We start from the raw sequence: 27364 nt of genomic DNA, 5'->3' as shown, positions 1-27364 counted from the left end.
GAAAACAAGGAGTGCTTGTGTATCTCTGACCATCATTTACAGTATTCCAAATACGGATGTTGGAACGCAAGGGCGTAGTTCAGATTTTTATCAGTGCCTTTTACAGCATTCAGGTCAATAGCATGAATGGACCTGTCTACTGAAATTGGTGCACGGGAACTTCCCAAAGTTTCAATTTGTTGTTTTTTAGGAAGAGTAAAAGTGTGAATCAATCAGCAAACACTTCAATTCTTGTGAGGTCACCAGTGTTAAACGGGGAACAGAACATTGAGACCCAGGAGGGTCTGGCTGCTCAGTACATACGCAGTGCAATTATGCAAATATCACAAAGCTTTGCTAATTTCAGCCTAAAGGAAAATCGCTGATCATTGTAGGTCTCACTATTTGAGCGTAATCCCTTAAATGTTTTAATTGATTAATCGCAAAGATTCTGTAGATTAATTGCGATTAATCACATTTATTGTGACGCTTGTCACGGGTATTTACTTGAATAATATATTGCAATTAAAAAATAAAAATCACCAAATATGAAGTGTATTTTAAATCAGAGACTGTTCTAATAGCTTTCTTTGATCCTTGAATACGATCTAAATGGCGTGATCTTTATCGGAATCTTTCTTCGAAACAATTCTCAAAACCTCTACAGTACAATTAGTTGTAAGCGCCACACTCCACACTTGCAATATATGCAAATACATTTTTGCAGTAAATAAAACTGAGTTAAAATATTTAATCGTGTGATTTTATTTTATTTTTTTAAAGTTTATCTTGAGTTTAATTTTGCACAAGGTGAAAAATGTATCGTTGCTAATTCCAGCCGAAAGGAAAAATCGCTGATCATTGAAGGTCTCACTATTTGAGCGTAATCCCTTAAATTTTTTAATTGATTAATCGCAAAAATTCTGTAGATTAATTGCGATTAATTGCATTTCTCTACTATTTTTTGGGGTGGAGAAAAACACTGCATTCTTTGCCCTGTGAAGGCAGATGATTCAATACAGCACTTGCTTCGGGATGTACTTGAGTGAGTAGGTCCGTTGTTCCTGCCCCGAGTTCTGACAAGCTTCTTATCTTTGAATGCGTTCCACCTTATTCACAAGATGAGCACCTGCATGCTTGCCCACAGTAATAATAAAGAGGGTATCACACCCTGGAGCGCATGCAAAACTTTCTGCAATTTGTTGGGCTTCACATTCTTGGACACAGTTCTCACACTCCACCCCAAGTCCGCGTTGTGCAATTTCCATGTCCATTTTAAATACGCAGTCAACGGAGCATGGAGAAGGCTAGAAAAGACTTGCAAAGCCTCAAGCCCCAGTACTTCTCTGCTACTTAAAGAGGATACCTTGGAAGATAATCAGATTGTTGCCATTTTCAGCAACTAAATGAAAGTGAGATTTTACAAATGCATGCTGTGATGTGTGAGAGTAAGACAACGCAATCTTCAAAAGAATGTTTTCTTTTGTTATTCAAAAGCAGCCTCAGAGTTACACGGGCAGGAAATCACTTATCAGTCTTACATACTATGTATGGAGGGATCTCATGCATTAGATACATTTTTTTAAATACTTTCTATTTGTACTCAAAACAATTGGCATTCAATTGTGAAACTAATCACCTTAAAAAGTGCGCATTTGGCGGAAGACAAAGCATTTCCTTCCTATGCCGTGTCCTATTAATCAAAGTTACGAGCTACGTAACTGAATAAAAAGTTAGCTTGATGATATAAATCAATGTGTGCAATTAAAGTAAAATGGAACCAGTTGAAAATAACTCATTCTCAAAATAAACACTCAAATTCTACGACTTAGTCGAATTTAAAACAGCACAAATAAAGTCAAAGCATAAAATAACCAACATTGCCACAGTATTGAGAAGCTGTTCAAAATCAGAAAGAGTTGCTTTTATAACTTAACAGGCATAAGTGACTTTAAAAATAATTAAAGATTATAACTAACATAAAGCAAATGTGTGTCTCTGTTGAAGTTGTTCATTTATGGAATAATTATGATAATGAATTGAGAAAGTGTGAATCACTTGTGGTGTTCAAAAGCAAGTTTAAAGATAAAATGTTACAAAATTATGTGACTCAGTATTTGTTCTACGTTGGGATCATTATTTGTATACAATCAACCTACCAGTGTAATCATTTCATATGTCAACCATTTTTTTTTTTTGGTGTGTAGAACTGCCACAATATCACAGTGACATGCTCCTCTGAAGTGAGGAGTCAAATGCCTGGAAAGAGGTAGAAGCGCCTTGACAACGTGCATCTGTCTTTAGTTGGCATCTGTTTTTTCATCAAAAGTGGCAATGTTTCAAAGCGTTGCATGACCTGCGTGGGGGAAACAAAACATAATGAGATTAGCAGTGGAACCAAAAACCACCAACAATCCATATGTCATGGTAGGGGAGGCACAATAACAGTGGACAGCCCTCTATATATATGTATATATATATATATATAATATGCTCATTAAATTACCGTAAACACTCTGACACTTTCCTGATTAAAAAAAAAAAGGCAAAAAACGATATACAAGCCGCATCAGGCTATTAGCTGCAGTTTTCTACGTTGAAAACAAATTGTTATTTACATGATGTACAAAACGATTTTGTACTGTGAATGCACATAAAGGTTCATAAACAGATTGTTAAAACAGAGCCTTTTAACACAGCAACAACGTTGCTAATTAAAACAGAACAGTCCCAAGAGAAAAAGGAATTTGAGATTTATTTGGCGTATTTTCTGAACTATAGAGCTCCCCCTATTGGTGAAAGAAAATTCCACAGATACCGCACCGTTGTATCAGCCGCATGGTTCAAAATCTAGGGAAAAAGTAGCGGCTTATAGTCCGGAAAATGTGGTATCTACATTGTTGATGTGGGTTACATTTCCCTTTTAATTCTACTTTTTTGGGTAGCCTAAACACATCCTGTTTGTGTGCATGGAGTGTCTTGATTTTCCGCTTCATGCAGTCATTAAAAATTCAGATGAGCATGGTGTAAAACTTAAACTTACCATTCGGAACAGTTCCTCAATGTCTTCCTCACATGCATAAGTGTTCAGAACATCAACGAGATACTGAATTAGGAACGCACCATCCTTTGTGTGTCTGAATGAGACATTATCTGTGGCGGAGAGGGAACAACAACAAAAAAAATGCTGATGGACTCACATCTCGCCAAATGACACCCAAAACAAACAAAAGAAATAGTGGCATTTGGACAACCTAAATAACGAAGAAATCATTTTGGTATCATTGCGGTGTTCTTAATTGAAACACAATCGGTAGGAGCGGATGCACTGACCAGGGGTGCAAGAGAGAAGAGCGATGAAATCTTTTTCTTTGTGCACAAATTTATAGCCATCATCCACGATGTTGCCGCCATCGCCAGACGTGGACGGACCCGACTGCTGGGTATTATCACACACGAGCCCCTTTGCGCCATCCTCGAAGAACACAAACCCCATCCCCTCTGAAACGGACACATGAAACACGCGACATCCTTACAATGATGCAAAACAGAAAATGCGTTTTCAATCCGAGCGCCACCGCGTTCAATCACCTCCTCTGCAGGCTTGGATGATGATGATCTTGGGTTTATCCAGCAGCGCTTTGCACTTTGCTGAGTCCAGGTGCTTGAAAATGTTATCAACGGCGAACACATCTTCTTCGTCCTCCGTTTGCTTTTCGTTCCAGTTGACGCCGAAGATCGCCCCCAATCTCCCGTGAGACATGATCACAACAAACACACTGTCTGTGTTTTTGAGTTTGGGGTGTTTGGAGAAGTTGTCGAGGGCCTCGTCGATTTCCTGAAAGAAACAACGCGCATCGGTCAGTCACGCAGAAAACACAGATTTAAGGAGGAGGAAAAGTGTTGACTACCTTTCCAGTGAGGTTCCTGTATTGGACCACTTCATATCCTAAAGCACGTAACAACCTTTTCATGTTGCGCTCATCTTCCTCGGCGCCATGTCTGTCATAACGCTTGTCCTCAAACTTGATATTGGTGATGAGCAGAGCTACGCGACTCTGTTGGGACTCTTTAGTCACGGAGTAAATCTAAAAAAAAATTTAAAAAAACGAAAAAAAGGCAAATATGAACAAAAAAAAAAAATATCAGCAAGTATGTGTTAAAATGCTAAATAGAGTGATCCTCCATTTTTCGCTTGGGAAAATTATTTAAATTTGTATTTCCTGAACCCTGCTTTTTTTAAAAAATTTTTTATCAGAGATGCAAGTAAACTTTTCGGATGACTTTTCTGCAATGATCAAAAATCTGCACTTGTTTTTTTTGTACTCATAACACCATTTGCTTTAAAAAAAATAAATAAATAATGATACCAGTAATATGACAATACTATAATATGTAATGTCATATATTTAGGGATATTTATGAATTAACGGTTAGGTTCGATGCATTTATAAATGAGATGGGAAAATCCATATGATGCAAATACGGTAAATCAAAGTAAAAAAATCTATTTAGGGAAATCAAAAGCCACCTCCGTTTAGAGGCACTAGATGGGGCGGGAGACAGATGATTTTCCCAAAGATCATTTTAATAATATTCTTCTGTCAGGTCATATAAATAGTTTTAACATTTATAAATATTTTTGTTTGCTTTCAAGCTGTGACCAAGTGTTTGTGAAAACATTTTCCCTCCAGTCCTGTAGGTGGTGGTAAAGCACATTACAAAGTGATTTGAAAGGCCTAATAACTGACAAAGCAGAGCAGAGCGATCCTTACATTTTACGGATAATTATAATAAAGAAAATATTTTGCGTCTGCATACTAATCATTTCTTTCGTCCAATAATATAACATTAATAATAAACCCACGTTTTCAACACATTGTAAGATTATTTCAGCACCAAAAAATGACATGAACAGCACTACGTGCGCAGAAAATTATGAGATTATATTTGAGCCAAAAATATGTCGTCACGCCTAATCATTTCACAACGCCGTTGCTGTGTGTCGTTAGATAAGGCCGTTGTTAGATGTCACTGAAAGTGTCGTCGTTAGATTACAAAATGTGAGCTGTGGCCAGCAACAGCTCCGGATTGAATGTGTTCACGTGCTTTGTTGCTCTGCAATAAACAATTTAATGAATGACTAACAAGTGGCTTTCCTTTCCCACATCCAAGGGCATTAAATTATGTCATGATGGTGAAAAAAAAAACCTTTGGGTTGTTCTTCTTGGAATTCCAAAAGGTCATTTTGCAGGGCTTGAGTGTGGTGGACCACTCTGGTTCTACTTCTGAGGCAGCTGGAGACAGGAAGACATGACAACGTTTCCATTCAAGCGGTATCAAAGAGGGTTCGTTTGACATTGACCTTGTCAGCTTACCTTGGGGGGGCTCAGCAGGGAGGCCCAATTCCTTGAAGAGCATGGGGTCCCTTTTTTGAAGGTGAGCGATCATCATCCAGCTTGCCTCATCACCTTTTTTCCACACCGAGTCAATGAGTACCTGAGCCCTCTTTCGTCTGGTGTTGTTTGCCTCAATGATGGCCTCCTGCTCTCCACTATTCAAGACTTTGTCATCCAGAAGATTGTCCAGAAGTTGTTCGATTACTGTCACAGACACCTTTTCCACAAAGTCCGTTTTTACGGCCTTCAGTTCCTCTTTAAGACCAAGCACAACAGTAACACACATTAGGCCAAGCAATGAAGCTGCATTAATATAAAACTGGTTATTTCATGACCAGCATACATGTCGAGAATAATCGGTACGAAGGAAGTTATTAGTTTAACAGTACAATACACATTGCGATATATGGAGACTGACTACTTGCCGAGGTGGGAGTACATTGAGATAAGATGTGCATGTTGCAGGTAAATCTTAAAGTTCAAGTCCCACGTTAGTGTGACAAAAAACAAGCATTTCGAGTCCCAACTAAATTTAAAGTTAAGGTATATGAAAAAAGTAGCATTTCCCTCTGTCGACAATCGACTATATATATCGCGGGCGCAAACAACCGAACCCCGCCCGCCACCACCCGTGTAACGTGTTCAACCGCCCCGAATACATTTTTGTGGCGGATTAATTTTAAATAATGAATCCACTTCGTTGTGTGCCCCAAAATCCGTCAGTCTGCTTCCTCACTGTGCTTATTATTACGGACGTTTCCCCTCTACCCTTCGCCCAGGCGCGAAAATTTGCGAAAGTGAAACTAAAAACAATATAAAAAGAGGAGACGAAAAGTTCACGAAATAAAAACAAAACTTACCAGACATCGTTTAAGTGTCTCTATCGCCAAAGTAGTGCTTGAAAGAAAGGGAAGACTAAGAGTTATTAAGGCCAAGTAAGACTTCTGTAGTCTCTCCGTTGCTCGAAGAATGTCTTTCCCTTCCAACGAGCGAGAGAAAGAGAGCGAGAGAAAGAGAGAGAGAGAAAGATGGTTTGTAAGGAGGACTGAAAGTGCCAGAATGAAATAAATACACCGTGAAATGTTTAATCAAAATCGTCAGTAATTAATTAATTCATTAATTATATATAGAATTAAATAAATCAGATAAATAAATACACGCATGTGTTAAATAAATAAATAAAAGTATCATTAATTAAATGTTTCATTTATTAATTAAATAAATACATGTGTCATTAATTATTGACATAACCAATTACCAATGTAAATACATCAATATCATTATTTCTGTATTTAATCAATTATTAGCGGCTCTGTGGTCCGACTGGTTAGCACAACGGCCTCACAGTGCAGAGGTTGTGGGATCAATTCCAGCCTTCCTGTGGGTTTCCTCCGGGTACTCCGCTTTCCTCCCACATTAAAAAAAAAAAAAAAAACGCATGGCAGGTTGATTGGACACCCTGCATTGCCCCAAGGTATGAGTGTGAGCGCGGATGGTTATTCGTCTTTGTGTGCCCTGCGACCAGTTCAGGGTGTACACCGCCTACTGCCCGTAGCTGGCTAGGATGGGCTCCTGCAACCCTAGTGAGGAAAAGCAGGTTGCGGTGTTTCATGAATTAATTTTATCTGTCAAACCCGCCCAAACTCACATGTCACGCAGCTGTTAAACATCTGTTTTATGTTTCAAGCAGAGAAAAAATATATATATTGACCAAACTGTTGACATTTCGCTATATCTGAAAAAAAAACATTGTACTGTTTCAATCTGGCCAAAAACGTCCATGGAAATGTCTTACATCTTAGTACATCTTTAACTTTTGAGTCAAAATAGCATGAATGATAAAATTGAAATTAAAAGAGCTGTGATATTTTTCCAAATTACAAATGATTATATCTTCACTTTCGTATGCTCCTCTGAAGTGATGTCAGGTGTCAAATGCCGGGAAACAGGTAGAAGCGCCTCGCCAAAGTGCATCTCTCAATAGTTGGCATCTGTCTCTTGGCAATAACTGGCGAGGCTTCAAATCGTCGCATGACCTGCGTGTTTGAAACCAAGAGTCATCATATTAGCGGTGTAACAACCACAAAACACAAGCTGCTTATTGCAAAATATCTGAGTATTCATTCATTCTATTCCGTTTAGCCAAAGTCGGGTCACGGGGCGGCAGCTTAAGCAGGGAAGTCAAGACTTTGCTCTCCTCAGCCACTTCATACAGCTCTTCCTGGGGGATCCTGAAGCGTTCCTAAGCCAGCTGGGAGACATAGTCGTGTCCTAGGTCGTCCTCGGGGCCTCCTCCCAGTGGGACATGGCCCAAACCACCTCACCAGAAAGACGTCCGGGTGGCATCCTGACAGGATGCCCGAGCCACCTCATCTGGCGCTTCTCAATACGGAGGAGCAGCGGATTTGCTCTTGAGTCCCTTTCGGATGACCAAGCTTCTCACCTTATCTCGACGGGAGAGCCCGGGACACCTTGCCGAGGAAATTCCTTTCAGCAGCGTGTATCCGGGATCTTATTTTTTCTGTCACGACCCATGGCTCATGATCATAGCTGAGGGTAGGAACGTAGATCGACCAGTAAATTGAGAGCTTCGCCTTCCGGCTTAGCTCCGTCTTCAACACAACGGACCACATACAGAGTCCGCGTCGCTGCTGATGCTGCACCGATCCACCTGTCGATCTCACGCTCCATCCTCCCCTCACTCGTGAACAAGACCCCAAGACACTTTAACTTCTCCACTTGGGGCAGGATCTCATCCCCCGACCTGTAGGAGGCACTCCACCCTTTTCGGACTGAGGATTTTGAGGTGCTGGATTTCATCCCAACCGCTTCACACTCAGTTACGAACCGCTCCAGTGAGAGTTGGAGATCACAGCTTGAAGAAGTCAACAGTACCACATCATCTGAACAAAAAAAAGCAGCCATGCAAAACTGAGGCCACCCAACCGGACCCACTCATTGCCTCGGCTGCGCCTAGAAATTCTGTCCAGAAAAGTTCTGAACAGAATCGGTGACAAAGGGCAGCTTTGGCGAAGTCTAACCTTCACTGGAAACCAATCTGAATTAAATTCGAAACCAGAGTTTGCTGATGAGTTGATGATTTGAATCAGGTGTGTTGAAGGAGGGACACATCTAAAACCGGCGGGACAGCAGAACCGTTGTCTTGAAAGGATACTACCAACTTCTTCTGGTGTTTTGCTGCTTTAGAAACGCTTAGCAGTTAGCATTACTTGTCTCCCTCTTGTTCTGTTGTCTTGTCTTGCTTGGTGAGAAGATGACCCACTCCTTGTCCTACTTTATTGATGATGATACTTATCAGAATTGTATCTAGTGATTGGGTAAATGAAGCTTCAAATCTGCTTCATGAACCAGTTGTAGTATTATCGCACTCCTGTCGATGGCACTCTCTGATCAACGTTGGTCTGAAAGCACACAGACTTGCCATTTTTAAAACCCTTTATTTAAACCAACAGTGCCACCCAGAGGACTCAAAAAGACAACAACTGTTTCATGAAGCAAGTTTGAAGCTTCATTTTCTTCTTATTTTCCGCCATGGAGGAAAGGATTATTGACTTGAAGCCGTGTTATGACTGTGTTTAGCCGCGATAGCTAGCTAGCTGCAACTCGTGCACAGTAGCTTAGTTTAGCACTTAGCATTGCCTCACTAATTCCAGGGCAGTGGGAAAAGTTGGTGGGACGGGTGACTTTTTTTTATTTTGGTGCTGTCAGCTCTTTCATTGTGTCATGTCGTGTATAATTAAATAATTAAAAGTTGTCATAGAAATATTAACACAACGAACTGAGTAAAGAAATTTGTGCATTAAATAAAGTAATCGTAGGACAATAAAAATAGAATTCCAAAAGTGGAATTTGTCGAAATTCTGCATTTTGAATTTCCCCTCGCTTGGACTAAATCCACTATAAAGTCGTATTGTATCATATATGAGATGAGCAATGTGTAAAACTTACCATTCTGAAAAGCTCCTCAATGTCTTCCTCACATGCACACGTGTTCAATACTTCAACAACGTATTTAATAAGGAAACTGCCGTCCGTAGTGTGTCTGAATGACATAGAACCTGCAGACGGGGACAAAAAAAAAAAAACATTTTGTTTTCCATACTCTGAGATTGATTACAAATGTAGCAAGTAATTTGAGTCCGGGAAAAAGCAAACAGCTGTGGCAAACAGTCAAACTCTTGGAGAGGTTAAAGATGCACATTGAGTTGTGTGGATGTGTCATGTTCGACAGGCAGAGTGCGCCAAACAGACTTTAAGGAGAAATTTCCAGCTCAAGGCAAAGACGTCAGCCTCAAGTTTGCCAATCTTGCAAGACTTTACTCACTTGAATTGCAGTAAAGTCCACAAAACGATATGGAGAGCGCCACTGCCAACTACTGGAGTGGATGCGCAATTACACTTTATTGTAATACGGCGGGGAAAAAAAGCATGTTCCCTAGGGTCACGTGGAAGTCACGTGCACGCGATAGATGGGAGGGGATGCACTGACCTGGGACACAAGCATGAAGAGCGATGAAATTTTTTTCTTTGTTCAGAAATGGATTTCTATAATCCACAACGTTGTCATCATCACTAGATGTGGATGGACACAGCTGGTGGGTACTCCAGGTTGATTTCGAATAAGTTCCGTCTGAAATAGACGCATGTAAAAAAATCCACATTCCACCACTGTGTAGATGCAAAGTTCAAAATGTTTCTTCCATGTACAGTCACCTCTGCAGGCTTGGATGATGATGATCTTGGGTTTCTCCAGCAGCTCTTGGCACGACAAGTGTTTGAAAATGTTATCAATGGGGAAGTCATCCGTTCCTTCTTCTCCCAAGGCGACACCGAGGACCGATCCCAGTTGCCCCATCGACATGATCACAACAAACACGCTGTCTGTGTCTTTGAGTTTGGGATGTTTGGAGAAGCTGAAGACTGCCTCGTTCATTTCCTGTCAGAACCAACACAGGTTGGTGAGTATCTCAGCAAATACAATTTACAACCTTCAGAAACACTTTTATTCGGCACCTTTGCAGTGCAGTTGGTGTATTTGACCACTTCATATCCAAAAGCATGCAACAGCCTCTCCATTCTCTGCTCATCTGTCTCGGCTCCACGTCGAGACATACGAATGCCTTTGAACTCTATATTGTTGATGAGCAGGGCTACACGACTCTTTATGGACTCTTTGGTCACAGGGTAGATCTAAAAATAGGCAAATTTGAACAACAACAAAACAAAAACATCATAGGTGACAAAAGAGATGGATATGATTCTCAAAAAAATCTCAGAAAAATTATATCGATGGAAATAAATTTAATGTTTGCCAGACAAAACCTTTGGGTCATTCTTCTTGAAATTCCAAAAGGTCTTTTTGCAAGGGATGAGCGTGGTGGACCACTGGCGTTCCGCTTCGGAGGTATCTGGAGACAGCAAGACACACAACGTTCACATTCAAATGGAATCAAAGTGGGCGTCATCGGCTCACCTTGGGGAGAAACGGCGGGGAGGCCTAAATTCTTGGAGAGCATTTGGTCCCTTTTATTCAGGTGAGTGATCATCTTCCAGCTTGCCTCATCCCCTTTATGCCGCACACTGTCAATAAGGATGCGAGCACTCCTTGTTTTGGTGTTGTGCGGCGCAATTATAGCCTCCTGCTCGCCGCTATTCAAGACTTGGTCATCAAAAAGATTGTCCACAAGTTGTTCAATGACCGTCATGGACACCGCTTCAATAAAATCCGTTCTCACGGCCGTCAGCTCTTCTGAAAGAAAAAGTACAAAACCGTTGCTAGTCAAGTAATTTGAGTCGGAAATTTGAGTCCTCCACCATAGCGTTTGGACTCGGATTCTTACATACAGTGGATTTAAAAAGTCTTTAAAGTTGTATTCTAGAATTGGGGTCTGTAGCATTTCAGAATAGGGTTATGGTTTCAGATTAAGGTTTTATATTAGGGTTTCAAAATGGGATTTTAAACAAGGTAAAGGGTTTTAGACTTTTAACTAGGGTTAGTGTTCCAAAATAGGGTTTCAAACTAGGGCTAGGGTTTCAAAGTAGGGTTTTAATTAAAGGTTAGGGATACAAAGTAGGGTTTTAACAAGGGGTACGGTTTCAAAGTAAAGTTTTAAACTAGAGTTAGATTGGGTCAGCGAAGTATTCCCGTGTGCTTTCAGATCATCTTGTTTACATGCATATAGGTAGAATTAAAAAATTATTTTAGTAAAATACAAACAACTTTTGCGCACCAGGCATTGGTAGGACGTCGCAGGGGCTCCGTACAGTATACCAGACCGGTGTTCTCAAAATTCTTCCGACCTGTCGAGACTTCCTACCAATCCACGCATGCGCACAACGCCTATAGCAATTTCGAGGGAACTTTGGATCTTTTTGTCCTACCTGTCGTTTGTTCGGTTAAAAGTTGGGAGTACTTAATATTTTGTTTTTCATTTAGTCCTATTTGACTTTTTCATTGCCTCAAAATACTTGACGTGTGTTTCTGTTGAGCGCATTACTCACGCAGTGTATGTATGCCACACTCGTTTGATATCGCCAGTATACATAGATTACAAAAAAGGAGTAAATTAAACTACCAGAACGTCCTACCTGTTTGCTTCTACGTGTATTCTACTCAGGGATTTTTTTTTGGTTTTACCTATATGCATGTAAACACAATCGGAAAGCGCACGGTAGTACCTTGGCTGTAAAATTAGCCTCTGGTAGGAAGTTTCGCACGGCTAGAACATTTTGACAGAACAGGCTGTCAAATCAGCCTACGATAGGACGATTCGTAGGGGTAGGACATTTGGGGCTCACACCGTGTATCCGTCATTACAGTGATACAACACAACGCGAAAGAGCGCAAATATTAAAGTAAAGTTTGATGGGGGGGGGGGGGGTACAATGAATCTAAAGCTCACCAGCCATTGCTCAACTGTCCCTAGCGCCGAAGTACTTATTTCCTAAGGCTGCGGTCAGGCTGGCCTCCACACACAAAGACGAAGTCAAGCCAGCCGCCACTACGATTTTTAATACTGTGCATCACGTTGCATTACGGTAATGCGTCGAAAGCGCGTAGTGGTACTACTGGCCACCTTCAAAATAAAAGCTCACAAACTCAAGCATGCATACAATTTTATTTATACAGCACACTTCACAACAGCTGGAGCTGTAAAAAAAAAAGCGCTTTCCATATGCCGTCATATAAATTTGCAAGTAATTAGAAGAAAAATTAAAACACATTTACCATAGACACCAGAAAAACTACAGAACAGTGACAGTCTCATGTTGAGTGGAAAGCTAAAGAATAAAAATGTGTCTTCAAACGAGTTTTATGTTCTTAAATAACTTCTCAGCAGGAAACCACGAGTTCACCCAATGGGTATTCACACTGTCTCAAAATTGCAGTAAGATACGTTCTGAATTGAGATAGAAGGAGTAATTAACTATGCATCAATGACTGACATGACAACTGATTTTAAAAAAATCATTAAAAATTAATTTTTCTTTATTCCACAATCAGACCGGTGCTGAAGCAAACTCGGCCACCTACGGTATCGAACCAAAGTACTCTCATTCAAATCCGATGTTGTATTTCAAAATAAAAGGCCGAAGAAATCTCAACTTTCCGAGCTGATTGATGAATTGCGATAGAAAGAGAAATTAATGTTAACTGTGCATCAATGACTGACACAACTGATGTAAAAAAAAATAATTAAAAAATCACTTTTCGTTATCCCGCAAGCAAACCACTACTGAAACACTCTATGCCACCCCAGGTATCCAACCAAGAGAAGATACTTGTATTGAATAACATGATTTTAAATCCAAACGACTGACGTGCATATGCATTAGTGGGGGTTCACTTTTATTTTGAAGGTGGCCAACGGAGCTCGTATCTGAGCATTGCCGTTTTTTTAACGACTTTCTTTTCCTTCCACAGTCTACAAGCCAGGAGGGGGCGAGAGCGTGGGGGTGTGGTGAGGCTCTATGCACACTTAAGGCGTGTGTGAACCAAATTCTATACTTAGCCACTTGAACACTAAAATAAAATGAAATAGGTTTATACATTTTTTAAGTCCAAAGCACATGGTGTCAAATTTTGGTTGATTTTTCAATGTTCTTTATTTAAAAAAACAATATTAATTTCAGTAATATGCAAAAAAATATATAAATACAAAGATATGTCAATTGTTTTTTATATATTTCAGTATTACCGCACATTTGTAACAGAAGGAGGAAGGCCCAAAGGTTGTTTGAGAATTGCAGTATTTTTTTTATTTATTTTTTTTCAAATGTGAAACTGAAATTTCAATGGCTGGTTTCAGACGGAAGGTGGCACGGTGACCGACTGGTTTGCACATCCGCCTCACAGTTTTGAGATGCGAGGATCAAATCTGTCTCCAGCCTTCCTGTGTGGAGTTTCCATGTTCTCCTTGTACCTGCGTGCGTTTTCTCTGGGTGCCCCCCCCTCTTTCCAAAAACATGCACAATAGGTTAATTGAACACTCCAAATTGTCCCTCTGTGTGAGAGTGAGTGTGAATGGATGTGTGTCTATGTGTGCCCTGTGATTGGCAGGCAACCAGTTCATGGTGTACCTGAGACAGCTGGGACAGGCTCCAGCACACCCGCGACCCTCGAGAATAAGCGACTAGGATAATGGATTGATGGATACATTTCAGATTACTTTTTTTCAGAACATTCACACAAAACCTCCAGTATGACACAATATGTCTAACACATGACAGAAGTGAACGAGATGCAAAACCTTTTTTTCTAATGTGACTGTAATAAATTCCAGTTAGACATTAAATGGGAAGTGCTTTTATTTTGAAATGCATCATTATATTTGGCACACACTTGAATGATAACAGAATTGTTTTGAGTCTGAAATTTTAAATACCATGCATTTACACGGCTTTAATTGTGAAATACCTCATATCTGGATCCAACCTAGGATAGTCTAATACAGAGGTGGGCAAACCTTTTGATTGGCGGGCCACATTGGGTTCTAAAATTTGACAGAGGGGCCGGACCAGGAGCAGATGGAATGTTTTGGTAACCTCACCTCATCTGAGAAAAGAAAATACATGTATTTTTAAATGAAAGTGAACAAAAGCATGACAACAAAATATATGTCTTTGACACACCACAGTATTTAGAAAATAAAAGATTGACAAGGTTTATAAAAAATTTTTTTCAAGGTTGGCGGGCCGGATTAAAACGTTTAATGGGCCGCATGTGGCCCCCGCGCCATAGTTTGCCCACACCTGGTCTAATAAAGGACGGGGCTGGAATGTTTGAGTGCTACTAGCGGATTTATTTTCAGTGTCACTCTGAAATAACACTAAATGACGAAATTATTATTCTCAATCCAGGTGTGAGTGAAATTTAAAGGGGACCTTGTTGGGATAGACTGAAGTGGAACAGTCGAGTGACTTGAAGATTAATTAATGCTAGGATTTCAGGGACAATGAAATGCTGTATTGACTTTGTTGAGTGGTCTTTTTTCTGCTACTCTGTAGAATGTATCTGCAATCAGAAAGGAAACATACAATGAGTACAACTGCAATGGGGTGTGGTACTTTATATACTTTGAGTATTTCTGAGTACTATGCACGAGTCCAAAAATGGAGAAAAAAAAACCTCACTCCTTATTTGATATCCATGCACTCAATCAAGTCCAGCCCCAGTTTCTTTGCAAGGTAAGGATCTCTGGCTTGAATGTGTTTGATCAGCATCAAGCTGGGTTCATCGCCTTTCGCCACCACTGTGCGGATGAAGTCGCGTGCCTTGTTCGCTCTGGTGTTATTCGCCTGACATATGTGCTGCACTTCGCCGTCACTTAAGATGGTATCCTTAAGAACATTGTCCAGAAGTTGACAGAGCACCTCTTCAGATACATTTGCCACAAAATCTGGTCTCACGTTTTGAAGTTGTGCTGGACGGGAAAAAAAAAAAGAAACGGTGTTAGGTCAAGAAATGAAAATTTTCGACTGCGCTTGTCTTCAGTACAGTATCTTTTAAAAGTGCGCAACGTTCTGTATTCTAACAAGCGCGTGCTTCAGAAACGAGCGGCATTTATTGGGCTGTGTGGATGCACAGTAGCTTTAAGTTTTGCTTTTCGTGACGCAAGATGTGAACAAATGTTACATGGCGCCACCGGTTGTTTCGGATTACCTGTCCTATTTTGTCTCTTTCTCCTTGTGTAAACATAAAAGCAGAGGTGTGCAAACTACGGCCCGGGGGCCACATGCGGCCCGTCAAACGTTTTACTCCGGCCCGCCAAACTTAGGAGAAAAAAAAAAAAAAAAAGAATACACCTTGTTAATGTTTCACCAAAATGACAAAATATGTTTGCTATGTTAATTGAGAAGCCCATCGTGAAGTGGCCAAGTTTTTGATGGACAGATAACCAATGAGAAGGGTGTGGTTGCATTGTTTGAAGCTGCCACGGATGGCGTCGGACAACAAAAACAGCAGAAGTCTCATTTTATACATTCTTTTTCTTAATTCAATTCAATTGTAATTCAACGAATTCAAATTCGACATTGATAACCCGTCAACAACACTTTTCTCTCTGGCATATCAAATTTGCAAAACTTTTATTGACGCTTTCCCCGGAGTTGTAACGATAATTACCTCCACTTTCAGGATCTTAAACGTATCTAGATAAAATAGTGACGCTGTAAATGTAACCATCTTTTTGTTGGAGCCAGTTTCACGCTGGCGTGCATCAAAGTCGTCATTTTCACTGCTTTTTTTTTTCCAGGTGTGTGACAAGGCACTGCAACAGAATGCACTGCTGTCCAATTTGACACGGATTGAAATGTATTTAGTGAAAGTGTGTGTTTATAAATGATATGAGTGATGTAAAAAGATTATGTGTGACTTTTATAGGGGCTTACATTCAGCTAAGGCTAGTAAAGTGAAAGGATTCATTGATGATGAAACGAAACAAACTCTTAAAAAAAAATAACTTTTTAAAAGCAAATAAACAAAATATTTTTAATGCCAAGTCCGCCACCCGATCTCAACTCATTAGAGCATATGTTTAACTTCTGAAAGACAAAAGTGAGGAATCTTGTAGGTTAATCATGAGTCTTTGGAGATACAATAGACAAACAGATATTCACTGTACACTACTTCAGAAGGCATAAAAAAAAACAATGATTGTATGTTGATTGTAGTTTTCCCGTACGGCTAGTCATGAAAATGAAAAAAATGCTGTTTATAGTGCAGAAGGGCAAAGTTAAAAACTTTGTTTTTTCCTGTGCTGATGTTAACATTCCTCCTGAAGCATGCATACGACTTCCGTTCATCTTTTCTGATGACAAAAGCTCACACAGATGTCTTACCTGCCATTGTTCTGAAAGAAAAATCCTTCCTTGGACGTGGACAAATATGCAAAGCCTTTTTTGTTTGTTTGGATCTGTGGCTACAGGATAGTTTGAGCCTTAACCATATATGCGTTGTTCAAGTTCAAGTCCCCTCCTCCCGGTTTGGACCCACCCCGATGAGAATGAGGTGAGGAAGCCGCGGGGGAGGAGATGTTTAGAGAAGGAAGTCAGACCAAAAATGCAAAGAGCAGAAAAAAAAAACTAACAAAGTGGTACTACCTCGTGTTACAGCAATATCTGTTCCATTATAGCAACATATTAAACCACACGCTGTGCAATTATTTCACTTTACAGATTGCCACAATATGGGACAAATTGCTAAATTAGTTTTCTTTTGCTTCCTTTAGCTGAGCACACAGAAGGAGACACTGAGTGGGGAAAAAGACATTGCATGAGATGTGGCAAGGTGAGGGAGTTGCTAGCAGCGGTGGAGGTTGACAAAGTTCACTTTGCGTTTTTAGTGAGTACATGGGCTTATCTGCCCCCATGAAGCTCCACCCAGTCAAGGAAAAAATAAAACTGCTGCATTTGATATCACGTGACATGCCACTGCCATTATGTAATTTACAGAATGCGAACATGTTTAATTGTAGTCTGTAAGCATCCAGAAAGTAAGGGGAACGTTTTCTTATTGGGCGCATTTTAATTCCTACTTGCAAAATGATGATTGTGATGTGTTGTTATGTTTACTGTTATGTCCTCATGATCATTTCTGAATGATAAATTCTGAGTTTGGAGTACTGCAGCTACCGGCGTCGGTACCGAGACCAGTCGTATTCCTCCTCCAAGGTGTGCCATCCATGCTGCTTTCAAGCAACAGTAACTCAACCAAAAAGCGAGCGGATTCTGGATCGTCATACGAATTAAAAAATGTGCTATCGGTTTGTCACAGAACAGGCGCAGAACTCGGAACGTTACCGTAAATTGTCATATAAAAGAGCAATGTCCCTCATTAATTCCAGCGACATTTTACTGACTATTTTTTACTCTCACGGTATTATGGTACGCATGCTTATATTATAATATAATATAATATAATATAATATAATATAATATAATATAATATAATATAATATAATATAATATAATATAATATAATATAATATAATATAATATAATATAATATAATATAATATAATATAATATAATATAATATAATATAATATAATATAATATAATATAATATAATATAATATAATACAATACAATACAATACACACACACACAAATAAAGGTAAGTTTAATCACAATTTTTTTTCATCTTCAATACGTATCGGTACTTCAATATATTCGTAAAACCGGTCCACGGCAAGTTCTAATTAAAACTGTTGCACTGTCAATCCACTAGTTGGAGACATACTATGGTACTGCATCTTTATGTATTATGAGATGAAAGAAGAAGCAGAACCACCCCCCCGGCCAAACGACAAAATGGCCGATTCTATCCTTGTGATGGAAGTCTTCGTTATGCTAATGTAAACACTCCACATTACAACATCTTGGAGCAGAAGCGACGTTGCGTGACAGCTTTGCCCGTCCTGCGAATGATACTGTACGACGGCAGACGCCATACGTCATCTTTTTTTAATGACATTGTTATTCGTTGTCCAGGCGTAGCTTTGTCAATAGCTTCTGTAGCTAGCCTGTCATAGATTAGCCAGTTACAATGATCGTACTCGGCGTGATGCAAACAATTTACAGTATGGATTTACACTTCGTAGCAGTAATAAATGACTGGATATGTAGCCGCGTATATATTCTGAAGGATTGTCAATTTAAAATTGAACGTGACGAAGCGTGGACGTTAGCTATTAGCAAGATGATTAAAAGGCTGTGTTCAGAAACGAGTTAACGCTACTCACAGTTACGAAGTTTATATGGTGATCATTTGAAGGTTCATTATGCTCTCCGTGTGCTGTTCCTCGGGCAGTCTTCTTTGAAGGATGATGGCCCAGCGGTCTGAACGTCGTCGGATCCATCTGGACCAGTCCGAGCTGCTTTGTACCAAAGGATGTGGTTTTTATGGCAACACAGCTTGGCAGGGCCTGTGTTCCAAGTGCTGGCGAGAGGAAAACCAGCGAGATAAGCAAAAACAGATCCAGGATGACTGGGCTCTAGCTGAGAGGTTTGTCTGCGACGTCTACGGCTGCAGTTCTCAGACTGTATGAGTTCAGGGACTCCTTATGGGAGTAGCCTGTGACTATTCTCATTCATCCATCTTATTTCATTTTCAGTTCATTTAATTGATTGTGGCTGGACTGGTCTGGTCGTCTCAAAAGACTTCATCCTCTTATCTGAGCAGGCTTCATAGGTTCATGCTGTAGGATGGCTGGACCCTGAGTTTTGGTGTGGAAGCAGTCGTTAAGATGAAGGTGTGGGGAACTGCGTTTCCCGGAGAGCCATATCATGCCTGTTGTTGACCTCTCCCTACTCCAAACACCTGATAGAAATAATCAGGGTTGTTTCAGGCTTCCACAGGGCTCGTTGATGTGCTGATTGTTTGAATCGGGTGATTTTGGGGTAGGGAGCGATCCAAAACGGGCAGGATATGGCTCTCAAGGAACCAGAGTTCCAGACACCTGCATTAGCGTTACAGTGTCATAATTAATCATCAACAAATTTAATATTTCTTAATTGTTGCTTATTTCCTTTTGCCTAATCATTCAACAATACCAAATAAACAACAGGAATCACTGAATGAAGAGTAATCACAAAAAAGGTTTTGCAATAAACTAGTAAAATAGTCAATATCATAATCGATTGTAAAGATTAGACAAGAGATTAGCAGGCTCACAACATAGAATCGCCTTCACGAATACCACATTCAGTACTTTAAAGCTGCTTGAGGCCAAATGTGTCTGTGTTCTTATTTTGTAAATTATTGAGTCAATTTGAAAGGGGGGGGGGGTGATACGTGTTACAGAATGAGAATTTGTCCATGCCAAAGAACCACTGTTGTTTTATTTGTACAATACTTGTGTTCACCTGTCCGCTCATCAACATCCCATGGCCCTTCCGTCTTGTCTGTCGTCTGCCACAGGCTGCAGAAAGAAGAAGAGGAAGCCTATGCAAGCAGACATCAGAAGGCCCAGCCGCAGCCCTCTGTCACACCTTTCAGCAAGTTTGAGGAACGGAAAACCAAGGAAAAGTCGAGCAAGGTCCAGACTGTCACCAAGTTTTTCACTCCCTCTATCAAAACACCATCAAAGAAAGGTAAGCCCTTCAACTCATGAGTCCGTTTTACGCACACAGTATAGTAAATCCCTAATTATTGCGCGGGATACGTTTTTTTTTGCCCCCGAAAAGAGTTGCTGAGCCGTATATGCAAGTCCGCCTTATAGTCCAGAAAATGCAGCACTTACCCAGATGTATTTTTGATATGTTGATTAATGTGCATTGTTAGAATCAGAATCCGAATGCCCTTTATTGTGAGTTAGTTATCCCCAAGAATAACATGAGTAGTCTTGTGGTCTGTTCTAAAATTAACACACCTGTGACGGAACGCTTTGACGTGCTGCGAAGATTTAAACATAAGAAGAATGTTCATATTTATTTATCTAATTAATTAATTTTGTTATTTTAACTTGACGGTTTATATGTTTGTTAATGTACCATAAAGTCGGTTTTGTTTAAAAATACAATATATTATATTCTGTGGGGAAAAAAAATATATTTGCCCGAATATTTTAAGAAGGACATTTTAGAGTTGAAATTTTAATCCCGTGATATTTTTCCTCACAGTTATCGTTCCGTCAAAATCTAATCTTGGCCCATGCCTACTATGTAGCACTGTACTGGATTTCATTTGAGCTTTTTAGGAAAATTTTGCGTGGCTAAAACACTCCTCCTCTGCTGTTCAGAACTCTAATCTTCATTCGCAGAACCTGAAAAATGCTTCTTCCTTTTGCTTGCCGCTTTGGAGCGTCTCGTTGTTAGCCGTGAATGCACGCACTTCACATTGAGAAGGCAGAAGAGTGAGATTTAAAAAAAAAAAAAAAAAAAAAATAGTCAACATCTGAAATTACAGCCAGTTTCATCAAAGTGTCCTGTTGTCGCGGCGTTGGAAAAAAAAAAAAACCCCGGCGACAACGCGGTGTAATATTCCAGTCATTGGAGGTTTTTACTCGGCTCAAGCGTCTAAATTGAAATGTGCTTTCCCCCTAGATGCCACCACTCCTTTGGATGCTCAGTCCAGCCCGAGCTCCTGCTCCACAGCGAACCGGCCGTCCTCGGCGGACAGCGACCGTGCAACGAGAGAGTTCATGGATTTCCTCAAGCCTCTGAAATACGGCCGGCGAATCTTCAAACAGTGTCGCACTTTCACTGAGAGCATGGCTTACAAGCGGGTGAGCTCTACTACTCGAGTGCCGGATACACGACAGATGTGTTTATAAGGCTAATCAGAACATTCTGGATTCGTTTTGCTTTATTGTCTCTCTTATATTAGGACATGGGTGCTGAGGACATGTCGGAATGTGTCCAAGACTTCTACCAGAATCTCTCAGAGCGCCTTCACACTCAGTTCAAAGGTGTATAAAAATGCTCGTTGTATCCTTTTTACATGCGCTGTTCTCATGTTAATGCTTCTGCTCTTAGGCTCCTCCGAGTACGTGGAAGGCATCATGGATGAAGTGGAGAGGTACATAACCACGCGTCTGTACAAGGAGGTCTTCTGTCCTGAAACATCCGACGATGAGAAGAAAGACCTGGCAGTTCAGAAGAGGATCAGGTTTGTTCACAGAAGACGCAGCCGTAATTCTCATGATGCTCGCGAACATTTGGATGAACTTTGCTAATGTTTTACAAACAGGCTAAATTGTCAGTAAGTCATGAATCAGATTGCAATAAAAATGCATGCAAATCATGCAACAAGGTCACATCAACTTTATTCAGAGAGCACTTTAAAAACAACCAGAGCTGCATTCAAAGTGCTGTACGTAGAGTAATAATCAGACACATAAAAACAAAGACAGCTAAAACAAATTAGTCACAAAAGGTATTCGACTGCTTATTGATTACTCAAGTATGGACATCAAAATACATTTTGCCTTATTAACTCATTCACTACCAGCTTAGTAAAAAAATGAATCTTTGACGTCTTTATCCGTCAATGGCAGTAAATGAGTTAAACAAGACTTTTTTTTTTTTTTGCAAAATGTGCATTTGAGGTGCAAATATTAATGTTGTACACTTGAGCCCAGCATTCAAGTTGTTTTACACTGTAGTATCTGTGACTTATTATTCACAGAGCCTTGCACTGGGTCACCATTGAGATGCTGGGTGTTCCTGTCGATGAGGAGATCCCAGAGGCTTCCGACAGTGTCGTTAAAGCCATTACCGGTGAGTCTCACGCCCATGTCGAGATTCCATTTTGATGACATGGCGCGGTTACAGCAAACTACTTTGCACTTCAGCGTAAGAATATAAGCTCATATAACACAACAATGCCCACTCTCCAGTGTATGTGTTGTACTTACGGCCTCGAACTAGTCTTAGAGTTCAACTACAGCGCTTTCTGACTTCCGTCGAAAGAACGGAATGCCATCGTAAACGGATGCCCACCCACTTTGCCGTCTGCGCAACTAACACCCCGCCTCTCCGCAGACGTGATCGAAATCGATTCCAAGCGGGTGCCCAAGGACAAGCTGGCGTGCATCACGCGCTGCAGCAAGCACATCTTCAACGCCATCCGCATCAGCAAGAAGGAGGCGGCGTCGGCAGACGACTTCCTACCCACGCTCATCTACATCGTGCTCAAGGCAAACCCCCCGCGGCTTCAGTCCAACATCCAGTACATCACCCGCTTCTGCAACCCCAGCAGGCTCATGACCGGAGAGGATGGCTACTACTTCACAAATTTGGTTCGGAAAGACACTCATTTATTTACGCTCACTAGAATTGACTCCAAATTTTAGTACCACGGAACCTTGAAATTAGAGTACAATCCAAATAGCACCAGAGTAACTGAACTATATTTCACGCTCACACTCTTTCCATCCCAAAAACTTTTATTATCTGAACTAGTTGAATTTAAGGAGACATATTAAGGATTTTCTTCCCCGTATCATGCTCGTGAGCAACTGTACACCTCCGTAAACTGCCACATATACTAAGTTGAATCCGACAAGCAATTCAAAAGTTAAATATATGCCCTTAAATTTTCCCAACTGTCTTACAAATGTGTCGTGAGGTTAACCATTGTCAAATTGAATTGACTAAAACAATAATATTGTCATAAAAAAAAAAAAAAATGCTCATCTTTAGGAGACGCCCGACATTTGTGGGCGAGCTTTTTCATACAAATCCCATTAGGCTTTGTGGTCTATATGGGATTTTTCGAAAATGAAGACTTAAACTATTATTGAAAAAAATCCCCATAATTCTTAAATCAGTCATAACAATGTCATAACATAGCTATATTTTCTTTGAAAAATGAAATAAAAGCATTTGTGATGAGTCTGCACTCATACACAAAATATTGCAACCTGTCCACTTGGGGGCGATGAAGATGAGGTGTAAATCTTTCAATTCTTTTCCTCGGGTTCAATTGTCTGTTTACTGCTCCAAGCAGTGGGATTTGGGCTCCCACTTTAAGTGCCAACTATTTCAGTGCTGCAAAGTGCAGCCGTTTAATTACTGCATCTTAATCCACTGAGGGGAGAACATTTCCGACTGTTGGCAAAAATGCACATTCACTTCAGGGTTCGGCCAAGGTCACTAAACGGTCGGCAGTTGTTCACATGTTCTTGTATTGTCACATGGAAATTTTGAACATATTCAACATTTGCGACATTGAACGAACCCTGACTAGCTCAACACAGCATTCGCTACTTTTGAAAACATTTGCAATTGTTGGCTGCTCAGTGGGACACACACACACCCACACCCACCCCCACACACACACACACACACACGCACACACACATTATACTGCCCCCTGGTGGCCAAGGCACATATACCAGAAATAGTTGCAAGCTGAAATAATCATAATGCACAAAACGTTTCATTATTTACTGCCAATTTCATTAAGTTATTAATATTTTAATTATTATAAATTAAAATTTTTTTTCCCATTTTTTTTCTATTAAAAACACCCAAGGAGATTTTTGGGTTAGGCTGGAACGGATAATGGCATTGCCGCGTTGTTCTCAGCCTTCAATGAGCGTGTTCCCATTTTCTCCTCAGTGCTGCGCCTTGGCCTTCATCGAGAAACTGGACGGCAAGTCGCTCAACATGACCTCTGAGGAGTTTGACCGTTACATGTCGGGGGGCCAGGCGTCCCCCAACCTGCCCTCGGCGGGCAGTGCCGCGCTCAGCCAGGTGCACAAGAGTCTGGACTTACTGACAGGCCTCGGCGAGCGGCAAGAGCTCGTCATGGAGCGAGCGCGGCAGCTGGAGAGCGACCTTATCAACTGGACGGATGAAGTGGAGCAGAATGTGCAGAGCGTCCTGGACACTTTCGAGGCACGGAATCCTCCCGTCGTCACTGCCACTGACAGCGCGGCGACGGGCGCGCCGGCGGCCTCCTCAGCTATCGACTCTGATAACGTTGAGAACGAGCACCTGCCGCCGCCGCTGACACCGCAAGTTTTTGCTGGTTGATGCTGGAGGGACTCCGCCTCTTGTCCATCCATCCAAATTAGAAGGCCTCAAACTCTTGATGCGCGTTAAGAATAGCCCATCATGATTGAGTCACACTTATTATTTTTCGCTCTGTGGTCGAGACTAAGTGTGTCATGTCGGACATTAGAGGTGCGAATGTGACTAGAACCATGCCCTGAACTGGCCCCAGTCAATCACGGGGCAAGCCCTGGCCAACAGGGCAGGTAAGGATGGACACGACTCTCATGAAGTTTGACATTTTAGGAATATTTAGAAAGTTTCAGGATGAACTTCATTTGGCCTTGGTCTGAACTTTTGAATGTCCAACTGTTAATGTTGTGCTGAACTGTTTGCTAACAAGATTTTAAGCCGTCATGTTAATCATGCTGCTCACATTTTTACGTTGTTGATAACAAGATTTAGTTGGGCAAAAATGTACCGAACAAGCTTATTACAGTTACTGTAAACGGACAAAGTCACTAAAACTAAAATTCAAATTTTTTGTTAACGAAATGAAATATAAACAAGGGCTTTTTAAAAACAAACAAAAAGTAACTAAATTAATTATATTTAAATTATATTTGACATTTCCAAAACTAAGCAAAAATGGTCCCTCATTTTAGTCTTTAACTTCATACATGATGAGCTTTCATGGTTTATTTTAAAAAGTTGTTTTTAATTGTTTGTTTTTCATCAGGATTGTATGAGTTTGGGAGTTTGTTTTTTTTTTTTTTTTTCAAACTAAATCTAATACTAAAACTACTAAAAGCTAATCTAAAAAACAAATTTTTGAAAAATTAAAAACAAACTAACTCAAAAGTTCATTCAGGGCCTCTAAAAGCAAAACCTAATGTAATTAAAAAAATAAAAAATAACAAGAATTTAAAAAAAACTCCCTGGGAGTGAAACATTTAACAGTTGGACATATGCATTTAGTTTAGCCAGAGGCCAAATTAATTTGTTAAAGGTTATTAAAGTGCATTCTTGTTCCATCCTTAAAACATCACTGCAAACTTTTAATAATGAGCGTATTTTACAAAATGTCAAATCTGCCGCTCTACTATCTCGACAGTCACGTTAGACTGGCTTTATCGCTGAAATCACCCATGATGCATCAGTCTAGCGCTCTCTTCCACCACATACCTCCAAACTACGTCATCACTGTAGTTGTTAGTGCAGTGGAACCTCAAAGGTCGACCGCATTCTTGTCACAGCTTTCAATTTCGACGACTCTCAAACCAAAATTTCCCATATTCGGAATACGAAACTAGCGCATAGATAAAAACACTCGTTTTCATTGTCAGCAAGTAGCATGTGAAACTAACGCAGCAGTCACCATGATTTTCACACGGTGCTCCTTGTCAAACAGATGAACTTAAATGCACAACAAAAGATTTCTTCCTGTCGGTTGAGGAAATGAAACAAAAGCAGGAAGTCGAAACCTCCCTAAATGAAACAAGTAACATTTCTGCTCCGTCAACCGCTTGGCTACCGGAGATCGTCGCTTATTAGCATGACACCAACAAGAATCGATCGTTCAAATTTGGAGGTTCCACTGCGCTAGTTGTGAAAGACAAGATAATCATTTGCGCACGTGTGCATTTGCGTGCATGTGCATTGCATGGAGATGTTTTGACATTCAGGTCGAGCAATACTCAGAAATCCTCCACTGGCGCGTTCGGACTGAGGTGCTTTAATTTTCAGTTTCATTCTCAGCATGCATTCGATTCGAGCAATTTCAATAGAGCAAAAGAGATGCTAAGCACTTTTATGATTTTTAATATGATATAATGAAGGATAGTGTTGACACTGTATTTTCAGGTGTGCCTTGTTGTGGCACCATCCATTTAATATTTAGATTTCAATCACATTTATTGTGACTATTTTGTAGCTATATATGATCTATTTTTTGTTCTTGTTTTGGGAGCAGGCACTGTAGAAGCTGCATCGGGGTTACACGCACTGGCCACAACATTACATTTACCTGCACAATCTATTGAGTTTCAATATCAGAACTGAATCCCCAAAAAGTTTTACAAATGTAAGAATGCTCACTTCAGATGAACACACGTGTATTAGTCATTAATTGTGATCCGTATTTTTCAGTGAAGTATAACATTTTTGTAAAGGTGGATTGATTTTTTTTTTTTTTTAATGTTGTGGCCTGTGAGCGTATTGAGAGGTTTGAAACATCTATATAGGTTTGTTATTGTATCATATAGAAGAATAGTCAAAACTGTCCTTATTTAAACCTAACTTATTGGGAAATGTTTTATTTGCATCGCTGGGTTTGTGTGTGTGTACGTGTGTGTGTGGGGGGGGTGTCTGTGTGTGATAAGCAATGATGACTAATAAAAACGCCCATGTCGACTCATTGCTTATGTTGTACTTTCTCACAAATAGCTGCGATTGTGCAAGCAAAATATTATTCTGGGAAATCCAAAAGAACTCATTGGTAGATGTGAAATATCAGTTACAGATTTCACACTCTTATTATTATTATTATTTTTTTTTTGTTCTTTAGTAATTTCAGTCAGTTTCTGACCAAAAAGCAGAGAAAACAACCGTTTTTGTGAAAACATGTCAAGGAAATCAGCGACATTGGCGGCCATGTATTTTGGTTTTTAAAGACACCGCAACCTAGAAAACAAACAAAAAAAAAAACCAAGACTGAGAAAGGGCTTTTGATTGCAAAATCATGGATTTACCGATTGCCGATTTTTGAACAACTTTGACAACTCCCTAGCTGTGTCATCTTTTCTCACAATGTCAACACACTTTTTGCTTGCCTAAAGCTACACATCCTCCGTTTATATCTCAAATTTCCCCATTGTGGGACTAATAAAGGACATCTTATCTTATACATCATATACAGATTCTATTTGTTTGAGGTGCTTAAACTTGTCAGACTTTCAACATTTTGGCAATTCTCTCCCTCATAATTGTCGGGACAGGCCGAGATTCACCTCCTAATCTTTGTC

The 27364-nt window shown here is 40.2% G+C and overlaps 3 protein-coding genes and 1 long non-coding RNA gene across 4 annotated transcripts; 1 reads left to right on the top strand and 3 right to left on the bottom strand.

Moving 5' to 3' along the window:
- Positions 1 to 1443: 1443 nt before the first annotated feature.
- On the bottom strand, positions 1444 to 6406 carry LOC148333244 (caspase a-like). The gene is made up of 8 exons (XM_088299823.1): positions 6239 to 6406; positions 5358 to 5633; positions 5191 to 5276; positions 3891 to 4067; positions 3571 to 3817; positions 3313 to 3480; positions 3023 to 3132; positions 1444 to 2335 (listed from the first exon to the last, which is right to left on the bottom strand). The coding sequence occupies exons 1-8, from the start codon at positions 6243 to 6245 to the stop codon at positions 2231 to 2233; spliced, it is 1176 nt and encodes a 391-aa protein (XP_088155949.1). The 5' UTR covers positions 6246 to 6406; the 3' UTR covers positions 1444 to 2230.
- A 632-nt stretch (positions 6407 to 7038) lies between these two features.
- On the bottom strand, positions 7039 to 12434 carry LOC148333243 (caspase a-like). Its single transcript, XM_088299824.1, has 8 exons — positions 12302 to 12434; positions 10873 to 11148; positions 10722 to 10807; positions 10413 to 10589; positions 10113 to 10335; positions 9889 to 10029; positions 9348 to 9457; positions 7039 to 7414 (listed from the first exon to the last, which is right to left on the bottom strand). Exons 1-8 carry the CDS (start codon positions 12306 to 12308, stop codon positions 7310 to 7312), a joined length of 1125 nt encoding a protein of 374 aa, XP_088155950.1. The 5' UTR covers positions 12309 to 12434; the 3' UTR covers positions 7039 to 7309.
- A 1755-nt stretch (positions 12435 to 14189) lies between these two features.
- On the bottom strand, positions 14190 to 16906 carry LOC148333242 (uncharacterized). The gene is made up of 3 exons (XR_015844195.1): positions 16740 to 16906; positions 15033 to 15322; positions 14190 to 14913 (listed from the first exon to the last, which is right to left on the bottom strand). It is a non-coding gene; the product is annotated as an uncharacterized LOC148333242 (long non-coding RNA).
- Positions 16907 to 18187: 1281 nt separating this feature from the next.
- Positions 18188 to 26753, top strand: rabgef1l (RAB guanine nucleotide exchange factor (GEF) 1, like). The gene is made up of 9 exons (XM_088299822.1): positions 18188 to 18333; positions 18712 to 18906; positions 19822 to 19994; positions 20946 to 21127; positions 21229 to 21310; positions 21378 to 21510; positions 22030 to 22121; positions 22386 to 22642; positions 23967 to 26753. Exons 2-9 carry the CDS (start codon positions 18725 to 18727, stop codon positions 24381 to 24383), a joined length of 1518 nt encoding a protein of 505 aa, XP_088155948.1. The 5' UTR covers positions 18188 to 18333; positions 18712 to 18724; the 3' UTR covers positions 24384 to 26753.
- The last annotated feature ends 611 nt before the right edge of the window (positions 26754 to 27364 follow it).

Source organism: Idiotropiscis lumnitzeri, chromosome 7, assembly GCF_059441095.1.
Source record: "Idiotropiscis lumnitzeri isolate Australia: NSW breed Sydney's pygmy pipehorse chromosome 7, RoL_Ilum_1.0, whole genome shotgun sequence".
Taxonomy (NCBI): domain Eukaryota; kingdom Metazoa; phylum Chordata; class Actinopteri; order Syngnathiformes; family Syngnathidae; genus Idiotropiscis; species Idiotropiscis lumnitzeri.
The sequence above is the reverse complement of the archived record's forward strand: the minus strand, read 5'-3'. Positions and strand labels throughout refer to the sequence as shown.

Excerpts from the sequence above, each read along its gene's own strand:
- rabgef1l (XM_088299822.1), top strand. The coding sequence starts at position 18,725 with ATGATGGCCCAGCGGTCTGAACGTCGTCGGATCCATCTGGACCAGTCC. Across the intron at positions 21,511-22,029 it reads GCAGTTCAGAAGAGGATCAG|AGCCTTGCACTGGGTCACCA; the intron begins GTTTGTTCACAG and ends TATTATTCACAG. Across the intron at positions 22,122-22,385 it reads TGTCGTTAAAGCCATTACCG|ACGTGATCGAAATCGATTCC; the intron begins GTGAGTCTCACG and ends GCCTCTCCGCAG.
- LOC148333243 (XM_088299824.1), bottom strand. Across the intron at positions 10,590-10,721 it reads TCAAGAAGAATGACCCAAAG|ATCTACCCTGTGACCAAAGA; the intron begins GTTTTGTCTGGC and ends GCCTATTTTTAG. Across the intron at positions 7,415-9,347 it reads TTGAGGAGCTTTTCAGAATG|GTCATGCGACGATTTGAAGC; the intron begins GTAAGTTTTACA and ends TCAAACACGCAG.
- LOC148333244 (XM_088299823.1), bottom strand. Across the intron at positions 5,277-5,357 it reads CCCTGCTGAGCCCCCCCAAG|CTGCCTCAGAAGTAGAACCA; the intron begins GTAAGCTGACAA and ends TCCTGTCTCCAG. Across the intron at positions 2,336-3,022 it reads TTGAGGAACTGTTCCGAATG|GTCATGCAACGCTTTGAAAC; the intron begins GTAAGTTTAAGT and ends TCCCCCACGCAG.